This window comes from Salvelinus fontinalis, chromosome 2 (assembly GCF_029448725.1).
Source record: "Salvelinus fontinalis isolate EN_2023a chromosome 2, ASM2944872v1, whole genome shotgun sequence".
Classification (NCBI taxonomy): Eukaryota; Metazoa; Chordata; class Actinopteri; order Salmoniformes; family Salmonidae; genus Salvelinus; species Salvelinus fontinalis.
Genome location: NC_074666.1, coordinates 16,793,553 through 16,807,366, shown reverse-complemented (window position 1 = coordinate 16,807,366; position 13,814 = coordinate 16,793,553). Strand labels below are relative to the sequence as shown.

The window sequence follows — 13,814 nt, the reverse complement described above, 5'->3', positions numbered from 1 at the left end:
GGGTGATACTATACATCTATTAGTCAGTCAGTGAGGGGTGATACTATACATCTATTAGTCTAGTCAGTGAGGGGTGATACTATACATCTATTAGTCTAGTCAGTGAGGGGTGATACTATACATCTATTAGTCTGGTCTAGTCAATGAGGGGTGATACTATACATCTATTAGTCTAGTCAGTGAGGGGTGATACTATACATCTATTAGTCTAGTCAGTGAGGGGTGATACTATACATCTATTAGTCTAGTCAATGAGGGGTGATACTATACATCTATTAGTCTAGTCAGTGAGGGGTGATACTATACATCTATTAGTCTGGTCAGTGAGGGGTGATACTATACATCTATTAGTCTAGTTTCCACGCTGACATCAATAGAACGTAACATCCCACACTAAGAAGGAAAAAGTGTCTGTGTTCCACGTGGGTCTCGTCAATTAATTCCATAACCAGGGCAATCATTTTCAAATGGACATGGGGGGGGGGGGGGTACTTGCAGTCATTTTTTATAAATGTAATCTTTATTTAACTAGGCAAGTCAGTTATGAACAAATTCTTATTTACATTGACAGCCTACCCCGGCCAAACCCGGACGACGCTGGGACAATTGTGCACGGCACAATGGACTCCCAATCACGGCCCGATGTGATTTAACGTGGATTCGAACCAGGGACTGTAGTGACACCTCCTGCACTGAGATGCAGTGCCTTATATTGCTGCACAACTCAGTAAAACCTCACAACAGGTGACTGGACTGAACACATTCAGACCGCTCTGACCTAAAGAGAAGAACCTAACATCCATCCATCCTCAGACTCACCTGTTCATCACAGTCAGACTCCAGGTAGGTGGTGTCCTTGACTAAGCAGTTTTCAAAGCCGCTTTCGTCACTCTCATTTAGGCACTCACAGCCAGCTTTGTTCACAAACGGCATCAGGTCCATCTGAACACACAGACACAGTACAACGATATATTTCTTAAAAGGACGCACACAAGGCGAACCCATGTTAAGTGCACATTAGAAGCGAGCACAAAAATAAAGATTTCATTTTAGTCAGAGGTTCTCGCACCTACTTGTGTAAAGCATCACCCTAAATGTTGACACTGCTTTACTGAAATGTGAGCTTATGTAGCGTATGGTTAGCTTCGACTTATGCTAAACCTTGCTACTGCCTTCCTGAGACATGTCCTGGGATACCATCACCACAGACCCAGAAATCAGTCAGCATTGACAGTGCAAGACAGGGAGGGGATCTGAGTTCACATCCTGTCTCGGGAAGACAGGGAGGGGTTCTGACTTTGCGTCCCAGGTCGGGAAGACAAGGACAGAACTCAGAAGTATATCTAGCCTAGGGTGAACTTCCCAAAAAACATAAAGATCGGTTAAGCTAGTTGCTGGGCAATAGACGAACTATGATCTTAATTCTAAAGATTATCTTTACGTTTTGGGAAAGTCACCCGAGTGTAGTTCATCATATACTCACATATCCCTTGGGAATGTCTGAGTCCTCGTTGCTTCCAGGGTCGTTTTCTACATGCTGCTTGATCTTCTCCTCTAGTCCTGAGGCATCTGCACCTTGATACTGGTCAACGCGCACTTTGTTACGGAAAAACAAAAACGTTGGCGTTGCAGAGATGTTGTTGGCGGCAGCCGTTGCCTGAAAAGAGGGAGATTGACATTCAAGTCTTAGTCACGTGCCTCAACACACATACCAGACGTCTTCATCTGTAAATAACATGAGGATGTCGACATGTCTGAGGCTATACATCACTTCTTGTTTACCAAGTCTCCTATGACAACAACAACATAATGGAGTACCTGGTGTTTTGATAACGACACAGTAGACTGTGTTAATAAAACTCAAAAAATAACCTCACCTGACAGACGTGTACATCTACTTCAAGAAAAATTACATGTGGGTACTTGTTACTCAACATGTTGAAAGGAGGGGATATTCTGACACAGGGTCGACACCTGGGGAGCGAAGAGGAGTTTAATAGGAAGCTTTTGTCAACTAAACCCGAAGTTTAGTTAAATGGCTAACGTTAGTTAGCTAGCCATTAACAATGGCTGTTATAAACAAAACATAAATGCTAAAGTAAGCCTTACATGTGCAGTAGCTAAAGCAATAGCTGGCTAAGCATTATTCTTCAGAGTTCGCTACCTTAGCAAACATAGCTGTTGAGTTCCCTTCACCGGGAAGAGCATAGCTCGCTAGTAGATGCCTATTTAAATCACTAGCCAGATAGGTGGATGGCTAGCTAGATAATATTACTTCTATGTACCACAGATTATATCGAACATACTTGACTGTATTGTTAGATAGCTAGTACCAGACTACTGTCATGCTGTTAACAAAGTTGTCTAGCTAGCTTAGCCTGTCTGATATTGCTAAGTCATAGCTGGCTAAGCTATCTAGCTAACGTTAGTTACCTAACAGCGTGGTATGTTGTCCGAGTTAAGTTATCGTTAGTTATTTTTGTCACACTTTTAAAATAGCTTTTTGAAAGTACTCAACAACTGATGCACCGTGAAATCCGAAACAAATGTACTAACTATCTGGTTATACATTCACAAATGAAAGTGGATCACCCATTTCAGTGTAGATCATAGCTAGCTGGTAAAGGCAGGGCCTGGGAACAGATTTTGAACCTTACCCGGCCATTGTGAACTTCACTACCGCAAGCCTTGAGCCGGCTTCTGCTAGCTCAGGTTGGAATTCTGAATCATTTCCGATTACCTTTACCCCGACCATTTTACAGAATACAGCTGCAAATATGTATCTTATTTATGAGAGATTATATACAAACTAGTGTCACGGGTGTACACTGTCCAAACTCAACTCCTCTCTGGAATCACACACTTTACTGGAGCTCCTTGACGAATGTTGGCCATTAACCAATGAAAACCAAGGAGGGCGTGGCCAACTCCAAAGCTAAAACAAATCACAGAAATATAATGAATTTATTCTCTTTCGATTTAACAAATAATGATCCAAGGTAAATTTTTAGTTTACGTGAATCTATCGAAATCAAATCAGATTCTATTTGTCACATGCCCCCGAATACAACGTGTGTAGACTTAACCGTGAAATGCTTGCTTATGAGCCCTTCCCAATGATGCAGAGTTAAACAATTATAATAAAAATAAAAATATTAACAGGAGGAATAAAATACACAAGAATGGTGCTATATACAGGAAGTACCAGATCAATGTGGAGCTATATACGGGATACCTGATCAATGTGGAGCTATATACAGGGAGTACCAGTACCAGATCAATGTGGAGCTATATACAGGGAGTACCAGTACCAGATTAATGTGGAGCTATATACAGGAAGTACCAGATCAATGTGGAGCTATATACAGGGAGTACCAGATCAATGTGGAGCTATATACAGGAAGTACCAGTACCAGATCAATGTGGAGCAATATACAGGGAGTACCAGATCAATGTGGAGCTATATACAGGGAGTACCAGTACCAGATCAATGTTTGAATGTGTGTTTGTGTTGTCGGTATGCGTGTGTGTGAGTATGTAGTGTGTGTGAATGTGTAGTGTGTGTGAGTATGTAGTGTGTGTGAATGTGTGGGGGTTTTGTGTGGGAGTGTCAGTGTAGTGTGTATATATAGTGTGTACAGTACCAGTCAAAAGTTTGGACATACCTACTCATTCAAGGGTTATTCTTTATTTTTACTATTTTCTACATTGTACAATACTACTGATGACATCAACACCATGAAATAACAGATGTGGAATCATGTAGTAACCAAAAAAGTGTTAAACAAATCAAAATATATATTTCAATTTTAGATTCTTCAAAGTTCAAAGCTGTCATCAAGGCAAAGGGGTGGCTACTTTGAAGAAAACATTTTTGGGTTACTACATGATTCCATATGTGTTATTTCATATTTTTTGATGTCTTCACTATTATTCTACAATGTAGAAAACAGTAAATATAAAGAAGAAACCTGGAATGAGTAGATGTGTCCAATCTTTTGAATGGTACCGTATATGGTTTTGTGAGGGTGCGTAGAGTCAGTGCAGGTAGTCCAGGTAACCATTAATTAACTATTTAGCAGTCGTAGGGCTTGCGGGGGGAAGCTGTCTCGGAGCCTATTGGTCCGAGAGCCGAAGCTCCGGTACCGTTTTCTGGATGGTAGCAGAGTGAACAGTCTATGGCTTGGGTGGCTGGAGTCTATGGGAATTCTTTGGCCCCAGTGATGTACTGGGCTGTCCGCTCTACCAAGCAGTAAAGTAGCCAGTCAAAATGCTCTCGATGATGCAGCTGTAAAACCTTTTGAGGATCCGAGGGCCCATGCAAAAAAAAAATATCCTCCTGACGGCGAAGAGGCGCTGTTCTGCCATTTCCATGACTGTGCATGTGTGTGTGTGGATTGTGTTAAGTCCCTAGTGATGTGGACCCCAAGGAACTTGAAGCTCTTGACCCACCCCACTACAGCCCCGCAAATATGGATGGGAGAATGCTCTCCCCTCTTTCTCCTGTAGTCCACGATCAGCTCCTTGGTCTTACTGACTTTGAGGAAGAGGTTGCTGTTATGGTACCACACTACCAAATCTCTGACCTCCTCCCTGTAGACTGTCTCATCTCAGTCGGACACCAGGCCTACCACCGTCACGTCGTCAGCAAACTTGATGATGTTGTTGGAGTCGTGCGTGGCCATGCAGTCGTGGGTGAATAGAGAGTACAGGAGCCCTTGATGGGCCCCTGTGTTGAGGGTCAGCATGCCGGGGAGGTGTTGGGGTTGTTGCCTACCCTCACTACCTGGGGCCCGTCCCATCAGGAAGTACAGGATCCAGTTACAAAGGGAGGTGTTCATTCCCAGGGTTCCAGCTTGGTAATGAGCTTGGAGGGGACTATGGTGTTGAACGCTGAGCTGTAGAATATGAACAGTATTTTCACATAGTTAATCCCCCCTGTTGTCCACATGGGAGAGGGCATTGTGAAGTGCACTTGAGATCGCGTCCTCTGTGGATCTGTTTGGGCGGTATTGGAATTGGATTGGGTCTAGGGTGTCTAGGATGATGGTGTTGATGTGTGTCATAGCCAGCCTTTTTAAAGCACTTTGTCAATTACAGATGTGAGTGCTACAGGGGCGATAGTCATTTAGCCAGGTCATTTTGGAGTTCTTTGGAACAGGGACAATGGTGGTTAGCTTGAAACATGTTAGGATTACAAGCCGGGGACAAGGAGAGATTGAAAATGTCTGTGAAGACACTTGCCAGCTGGTCTGCGCATTCTTTGATAACGCGCCCTGGTATTCCATCTGGCCTGACAGTCTTGTGATTGTTAACCTGTTTAATGGTTTTACTCACACGGGCTGTCAGGGATCCTCCTGGTCACCAGAGGGCGGCAGAGACCGCCCTAGATACTTTTATTGTGTTTAATTATTTCATGACTGTGTCCCTGTTAAAAGAGGTGTGTTTTCTGTGGTCATTTACAGATGCTTGAATTGTTTACTGTGTGTGGTTGTTTCCTGAGTGAGTTTTCAACACTTAGTGTTTGTTGTTTTTCCCCTAAGGTGTACTGTTTCTCAGTAAAGTATTTATGTTTATCCTTAACCATTGATGTGTGGTCTCTTCTCTGCAACTGGGTCTAACCTCGTATCGCAAGACCCAGTGGTTGTATTCCTCCTCGATGTGAGCATCACAGTCTGTACTAGCAAAACAGTCTTGTAGACTCACGTTTACTTTATCGGACCACTTCTGTATTGAACGCGTCATTGGTACATCCTGTTTCAGCTTTTGTTTGTAAGCAGGACAATAGTCATGGTCAGAATTCCCGAAGGGAGGTTGAGGGAGCTCCTCATTGTTTTTGGAGGTAGTCTCAAAGTGGTTTAGAGTTTGAGTGGTTGTGTGTGTGTGTGTGTGTGTGTGTGTGTGTGTGTGTGTGTGTGTGTGTGTGTGTGTGTGTGTGTGTGTGTGTGTGTGTGTGTGTGTGTGTGTGTGTGTGTGTGTGTGTGTGTGTGTGTGTGTGTGTGTGTGGGAGTGGTTTTATTAAGTCTCCCTCCGTTAGTCTTTGCCCACCAGAGATGCTGCCTCTAGTTTGTTTATGGCCCCATACAGTTTGTTGAATGCCAACGTGGTGTTGGCTTGTGGAGGGATGTAATACAGCTGTGGCGATTACGGATGAGAACACTCGGTAGATAAAAAGGTTAGCAGCTTATCACGAGGTATTGAATATCAGCTGAACAAAAGCTCCAGATTTCCTTCACACTGGAAGTAGTGATTACATGTTTATACTGCATATCCTCTAGGTGTGTGTGTGTGTGTGTGTGTGTGTGTGTGTGTGGGGGGGGGGGGGGGGGGTTCTTTATATATTGTTTTCATGTTCCAGGCAATCTCTAAACACAAAATTATTAAGATCTGAACATATTTATGATCTGAGAGAGAACGTAAACTGACTCACTCTCCAGTCTCCATTGAATTGGCTTATAATGCCTATACGCTAGGGCTGTGTGTGTGTGTGTGCATTTCTTTTAGATAGTGTTATATATACATACAGTGCATTTGGAAATTGTTCAGAACTCTTGACTTTTTCCACATTTTGTTATGTTACAGCCTTATTCTAAAATAGATTGCATGTTGTTTTTTTGTCCTGATCAAAATACGCACAATATCCAATAATGACAAAGCGAAAACAGGTTTTAAAAATGTTTTGCAAATGTATTAAAAGTTTTTACAAACATAGATACCGTAAATAAATATTCAGACCCTTTGCTATGAGACTCGAAATTGAGCAGAGGTGCATCCTCTTTCCATTGATCATCTTTGAGATGTTTCTACAACTTGATTGGACATGATTTGGAAAGGCACACCTGTCTTCAGTGGCTTGTGAAAGTATTCCCCCCCTTGGTATTTTTCCTATTTTGTTGCCTTACAACCTGGAATTAAAATGAATTTTTGGGGGCGGGGTTGTCTCATTTGATTTACACAACATGCCTACCACTTTGAAAATGCAAAATATTTTCTAATGTGAAACAAACAAGAAATAAGACAAAAAAACAGAACTTGAGCATGTATAACTATTCACCCCCCCCCCGAAGTCAATACTTTGTAGAGTCACGTTTTGCAGCAATTACAGCTGAATGTCTCTTGGGGTATGTCTCTAAGCTTAGCACATCTAGCCACTGGGATTTTTCCCCATTCTTCAAGAAAAAAAATGCTCCAGCTCCTTCAAGTTGGATGGGTTCCGCTGGTGCACAGCAATCTTTAAGTCATACCACAGATTCTCAATTGGATTGAGGTCTGGGCTTTGACTAGGCCATTCCAAGACATTTAAATGTCTCGAGTGTTGCTTGAACAGTATGCTTAGGGTCATTGTCCTGCTGGAAGGTGAACCTCCGTCCCAGTCTCAAATCTTTGGAAGACAGAGAGGTTTCCCTCAAGAATTTCCCTGTATTTAGCACCATACAACATTCCTTCAATTCTGACTAGTCTCCCAGTCCCTGCTGCTGAAAAACATCCCCACAGCATGATGCTGTCATAACCATGCTTCACTGAGGGGATGGTGTTCTCGGGGGGATGAGAGGTGTTTGGTTTGTGCCAGACATTTTCCTTGATGGCCCTAAAGCTAAATGTTTGTCTCATCTGACCAATGGCTTTTTTTCTGGCCCCTCTTCCGTAAAACCCAGCTCTGTGGAGTGAATGGCTTAAAGTGGTCCAATGGACAGATACTCCGATCTCCACTGTGGAGCTTTGCAGCTCCTTCAGGGTTATCGTTGGTCTCTTTGTTGCCTCTCCGATTAATGCCCTCCTTGCCTGGTCCGTGAGTTTTGGTGGGCGGCCTTCTCTTGGCAGGTTTGTTGTGGTGCCATATTCTTTCCAATTTATGATAATGGATTTAATGGTGCTCCGTGGGATGTTCAATGTTTCTGATGTTTTTTTATAACCCAACCCTGATCTGTACTTCTCCATAGCTTTGTCCCTGATCTGTTTGGAGAGCTCCTTGGTCTTCATGGTGCCGCTTGTTTGGTGGTGCTTCTTGCTTAGTGGTGTTGCAGACTCTTGGGCCTTTCAGAACAGGTGTGTATATATGCTGAGATCATGTGACAGATTGTAACACTTAGATTGCACACAGGTGGACTTTATTTAACTAATTATGTGACTTCTGAAGGTAATTGGTTGCACCAGATCTTATTTAGGGGCTTCATAGCAAAGGGGGTGAATACATCTGCACGCACCACTTTTCCATTTTTGTATTTTTTTAAACAACCTTTTTTAATTTCACTTCATCAATTTTGACTATTTTGTGTTTGTCCATTACATGAAATCCAAATAAAAAATATTTTAAAATTATTGGTTGTAATGCAACAAAATAGGAAAAATGCCAAGGGGGATATATAAAAGGTTCCACAATTGACAGTGCATGTCAGAGCAAAAACCAAGCCATGAGGTCGAAGGAATAGTCTGTAGAGCTCCCGAGACAGGATTGTGTCGAAGGCACAGACCTGGGGAAGAGTACCAAAAAATGTCTGCAGCATTGATGAAACTCCCCAAATACAGGTGTGCCAAGCTTGTAGCGTCCTACCCAAGAAGAATTGAGGCTGTAATCACTGCCAAAGGTGCTTCAACAAACTACTGAGTAAAGGGTCTGAATACTTATGTAAATGTGGTATTTCCATTTTTTTTTGTACACATTTGCTGAAATCTCTAAACCTGTTTCTGCTTTGTCATTTTGGGGTATAGTGTGTAGATCTTATGAGTGGGGGGAAAACAATGTTATCAATTTTATAATAAGGCTGTAACGTAACAAAATGTGGAAAAAGTCAAGGGGTCTGAATTCTTTCTGACTGCACTGTACATACAGAGTGTACAAAACATTAGGAACACCTTCCTAATATTGAGTTGCACCCCCTTTTTGCCCTCAGAACAGCCTCAATTCATTGGGGGTATGAACTCTACAATGTGTCAAAAGCAGTCCACAGGGATGCTGGCCCATGTTGACTCCAATGTTTCCCACAGTTGTGTCAAATTGGCTGGATGTCCTTTGGGTGGTGGACCATTCTTGATACACACGGGAAACTGTTGAGCGTGAAAAACCCAACGGCATTGCACTTCTTGACACAAACCGGTGCGCCTGGTACCTACTACCATACCTCGTTCAAAGACACAAAAATATTTTGTTTTGCCCATTCTCACTCTGAATGGCAAACATACACAACATTTATTCAGATTTGCCCATCAGTAGCTCCGAGAACAACCCTTACGAAAAAATATTTCAGTCAGAGGGTTGTATAACTGCATTTCTGCAATTACTGCTTCTAAAATACAAGTCGACAGCAATTTTGAAACTGCAATCTTTTTTTTTTTGTACGGGAAGTGTACCAAAGAACATTTTTTATTTAATTTAATGTATGGACATTAATGGATTCAAATGGATTCTGCAACAATATATGCACGATGTAATGGATTGAATTAAATATGCATGATTCATATATAGCCTCATCATCTCTTAGCTCCATACATCTCTATGGTCCAATAACACACCAGATATGGTCCTTTCATCATGTCAGGGCGTGACTACAATGACTGTCAGGAACTGTGAACCAATCCGCGTTCAATTTACTGCACACTGTAACCAATCAACGTTCACGACCTTTTCGGAAGTTGTATGCGCAGATAATCATACGTGAGAACACAAACCAACGGGAGAAGCAAAGGCCGGTTCTTTTCAGTATTATTATTAGCTAGCTAGTATTTCATTAAAATATACAGATTTGATACAATTTCTACATGGATATGGCGGAGAAGGCAACGAAACCTGCAGGTAAACTCATTGTGTAACGTTATGTAGCTAGCTACTATATATACAATGCTGAAATAATGTGTCAGGTGTTGCATCAGACCGGTGTTGCTAGTTAGCTTGCATACTTTTTTATTTATTTTTATTTAACCTTTATTTAACTAGGCATGTCAGTTAAGAACAAATTATTATTTTACAATGACGGCCTACCCTGGCCAAACCCTCCCCTAACCCGGACGACGCTGGGCCAAGTGTGCACCGCCTTATGCGACTCCCAATCATGGCCGGTTGTGATACAGCCCGGGATCGAATCAGGGTCTGTAGGGACGGACGCCTCTAGCACTGAGATGCAGAGCCTTAGACCGCTGCGCCACTCGGGAGCCCACCGGTAGCACAACCGTATCTTCACTGTCTAACTAGCTAAAAAAAAGCTAGTTAAGCATTTTGTTTGTTTTAGTGCCTTTTTCATTTCTGTCATACCTGTACCTAGCTGATATTCTCAACTCCACAATGTGTACACACAGTGCGTTCGGAAAGTATTCAGACGCCTTGACTTTTCCCACATTTTGTTACGTTACAGCCTTATTCTAAAGTTGAGTAAATATATTTTTCCCCCCTCATCAATATATACACAATACCGCATAATAACAAAGCAAAAAGCGAAAACAGGGTTTTAGAAGTTTAAGTACATCTCTGGCGAGACCAGAATATAGCTGTGCAGGGACTCTCCCCATCCAACAGAGCTTGAGAGGATCTGCAAGGAAGAATGGGAGAAAATTGCCAAATACAGGTGTGCCAAGCTTGTAGCATCATACCCAAGAAGACTGGAGGCTGCCGAAGGTGCTTCAACAAAGTGCTTCGTAAAGGGTCTGAATACTTATGTAAATGTGATATTTCAGTTTTTTATATTTTAATAAATGTGCAAACATAAAAAATAAAAATAAAGTTTTTGTCTTGTCATTATGGGGTATTGTGTGTTGATTGAGGAAGGAATACAATTGAATCAATTTTAGAATAAGGCTGTAACGTAACAAAATGTGGGAAAAGTCCAGGGGTCTGAATACTTTCCCGATGCACTGTAGCTCCAACCTTTGAGTGGGTGAAATAGGCAACGTAGTGGGATGTCAAATATGGGATTTAGCATCGGGAATAATAACTGAACACGTCAAGCTAGGTTTAGAGGAAATGACAGGCATGCAAGATCAAGTATTACAGTGCTTTCACTTTTTTCCAGGTGAACTGTACGTGTCTGACAAAGAGGGAAATGACCAGGATGGTGATGGAACAGAACTGAAGCCTTTCAAGACCTCATTGAGGGTAAGAGGAATCAGTGTTGCCTGTTTGTTTTTTCATTATTACACCTATTCAACAGAATTGATATGTCTACGATCCCCTTGGAGTAAATCACATTTAAGTGTTGTAACAAGAGCTATGTGGATTTCACAGGCATTGATATTTGCTGGAAAGGAACCATTCCCAACCATCTATGTGGATTCTCAGAAGGAAGGAGAGGTAGATGGTTACAACAAGCAATCAACAAAAAAAAACAAGTCAAAACACAAACACATGTTTTCATTTTTGTTTCACTTACTGATTTTTGTTTTTCCTATTAATCTAGCGTTGGGCAGTGATCTCCAAGACACAGAAGAAAAATGTGAAAAAGTTATTTGCTAGAGAGCAGATGAAGAGCGACTCCAAAGACAAAAAGGAGGTACGTGGGAAGGCGGAAATGGTACCCTATCCCCCCATATAGTGCGCTACCTCTGGTCAAAAGTAGTGCACTATGTAGGGAATAGGATGCACCATTATAATTATACACACTATTGTCTTCGGCCATAAACTGTATACTCACTGCTCACAGGTAGCAGTAGTGTATGTAAGCGGCAATTTATGTAAATTATTTTCAACTTTGATTTTGAAGGCAGAGGATTCTGAGAGACGAGAGAAGAATCTGGACGGAGCTAAGAAAGTCACCATTGAGAATGACTCCAGCCTTCCAGAGCCCAAAACGGTAAGATCCACTATATTCTCTTTAGCATCCTGTCAGAAACTTCTCATCTTTGGAAATAAGAGTGTAATTTTTTGGTCTTCCATTGTGTTTAAATATTGAAATTGAATCAACACTTTCCCAAAAGGTTAAAATCTATCAGCTGGAGCCTCTCCGGGGCGAGAGAGTGAAGGTGTTTGGCTGGGTGCACCGAATGAGAAAACAAGGTGAGGATTGTAGAAAGTCCAGTATGAAGGAAGATAGAGGTAGTTTTAGCGCTAGCTTAGCGCAAAGACTGGAAGTCAATGGGTACAGCTAGCTATCCACCAAAAAAATGTGTTCCGTGACCCAGAAACAGAACTGAAAAGTTTCTGCAACACTGTGTACATAATGTTATGAACATGAATACTGTGTGATTCAAAACTTGTAAAAGTTGCACGTAATTTAAGAAAAAATCTTTAATCTAAGTTATGATATTTAGCATCGAAATCACAGTGCATCTTGGGTAATTTCCATAGCAACCTTGCTTACTTTTGTTGCACACTGGTCAGAACCATTTGTGCGTTCGGTTGTTCGTCCTTGCATCAGCTCAAGCATCACGTGTTACCTTCACTGATGAACCCCGAAACGAGTAAATAAGTTTTAATCACATACTGTGGTTTTCTCAGTTAATATAAGACGTTCTGGCAGCTGCATTTCTGTGGAGGCTCCTCAGAGGAGGAAGGGGAGGACTATCATTTTGTAAAAAATCATTTTTATACTAAAATTACTATACTAAAAATTATCATTTTTAAACTAAATATTTTCACATCACCAAATAATTGATTAAAACACACTGTTTTTCAATGATAGGTTCACAGTAGTCTCATCAGCACTTTGTAGGGTAGCAACATGGTGTAGCCGGAGGACAGCTAGCTTCCGTCCTCCTCTGGGTACATTGACTTAAATACAAAACCTAGGAGGTTCATGGTTCTCACTTCCTTCCATAGACTTACACAGTAATTATGACAGCTTCCGGAGGACCACCTCCAACCTATCGGAGCTCTTGCAGCATTAACTGACATGTTGTCCACCCAATCAAGGGATCAGAGAATGAATGTAGTCCTGAAAGCTACAGCTACAGCTAGCACTGCAGTGTATAACATGTGGTGAGTAGTTGTTTTTTTCCTACCCCTTTTTCTCCCCAATATTGCGTGAAATCCAATTGGTAGTTACAGTCTTGTCCCATCTCTGCAACTCTTGTACGGACTCGGGAGAGGCGAAGGTCGAGAGCCAATGCGTCTTCCGAAAACACGACCCAGCCAAGCCGCACTGCTTCTTGACACACTGCTTGCTTAACCCGGAAGCCAGCCACACCAATGTGTCGGAGGAAACACCATACAACTGGCATTTGCCCGGCCCGCGACAAGGAGTCGCTAGAGCGCAATGGGACAAGAACATCCCGGCCGGCCAAACCCCTCCCCTAATCCGGACGATGCTGGGCCAATTGTTCGCTGCCTCATGGGTCTCCCGGTTGCGGCCGGCTGCAACACAGCCCGGGATCGAACCCAGGTCTGTAGTGATGCCTCTAGTACTGCAAAGCAGTGCCTTAGACCACTGGGCCTCTCGGGAGGCCATGGTCACGTGGAATTTGACACAGCAACAGCCCTAACGTTTACATGATCAGTCCAATCAAAGCTACTGTAGATCTAATGTGATTTGACGTAATTTTATCTGTGGCCAATGACCTTTGAGCCTTCTTGGATGGGCACTTCTAATATAACTATTGCAGCACCCAAGGGGCTTGAATTTTTTTAGCTCTCCCCATAGATTTTGCGGTGTCGTAGTGTCCCCTTGAGTGACAGAACACTGAGCCAATCACAGCCAATCACTAGAGAACATTACAACCTCTACGCTCCGTATTTTTCCCTGGCTTCCCCACCACCACAGAAAGCACTGAGCTAGGATGAAACACCTGCATTTTTAAGCTGCCTTACTCAAGAAAGCAACCTTGTTTGTATGCAGCTTTTTTAACTGAATTATAAAAATGTTTTACATTGTTTGCAAACTGATATGTGACAC

At 42.3% G+C, this 13,814-nt stretch overlaps 2 protein-coding genes across 3 annotated transcripts in view; one reads left to right on the top strand and one right to left on the bottom strand.

Annotated features, from left to right (window-relative positions):
* Positions 1-2,885, bottom strand: part of LOC129813006 (thioredoxin-like protein 1) — a 29,079-nt gene extending 26,194 nt beyond the window's left edge. The window contains exons 1-4 of one of the 2 annotated variants that reach the window (XM_055865113.1): positions 2,658-2,885; positions 1,878-1,974; positions 1,484-1,657; positions 820-942 (exon numbers count right to left, since the gene is read on the bottom strand). In XM_055865113.1, the coding sequence (XP_055721088.1) occupies positions 820-942; positions 1,484-1,657; positions 1,878-1,974; positions 2,658-2,755 (492 nt within the window). In that variant the 5' untranslated portion in view covers positions 2,756-2,885. The remainder of the gene's footprint in view (positions 1-819; positions 943-1,483; positions 1,658-1,877; positions 1,975-2,657) is intronic. The other variant, XM_055865102.1, reaches the window with a different exon arrangement.
* A 6,745-nt stretch (positions 2,886-9,630) lies between these two features.
* LOC129812975 (asparagine--tRNA ligase, cytoplasmic-like) overlaps positions 9,631-13,814 on the top strand; it is a 32,831-nt gene continuing 28,647 nt past the window's right edge. Inside the window, exons 1-6 of the mRNA XM_055865030.1 lie at positions 9,631-9,790; positions 11,001-11,083; positions 11,213-11,278; positions 11,385-11,477; positions 11,688-11,777; positions 11,902-11,980. Of these exons, the coding sequence (XP_055721005.1) occupies positions 9,757-9,790; positions 11,001-11,083; positions 11,213-11,278; positions 11,385-11,477; positions 11,688-11,777; positions 11,902-11,980 (445 nt within the window). The 5' untranslated portion in view covers positions 9,631-9,756. The remainder of the gene's footprint in view (positions 9,791-11,000; positions 11,084-11,212; positions 11,279-11,384; positions 11,478-11,687; positions 11,778-11,901; positions 11,981-13,814) is intronic.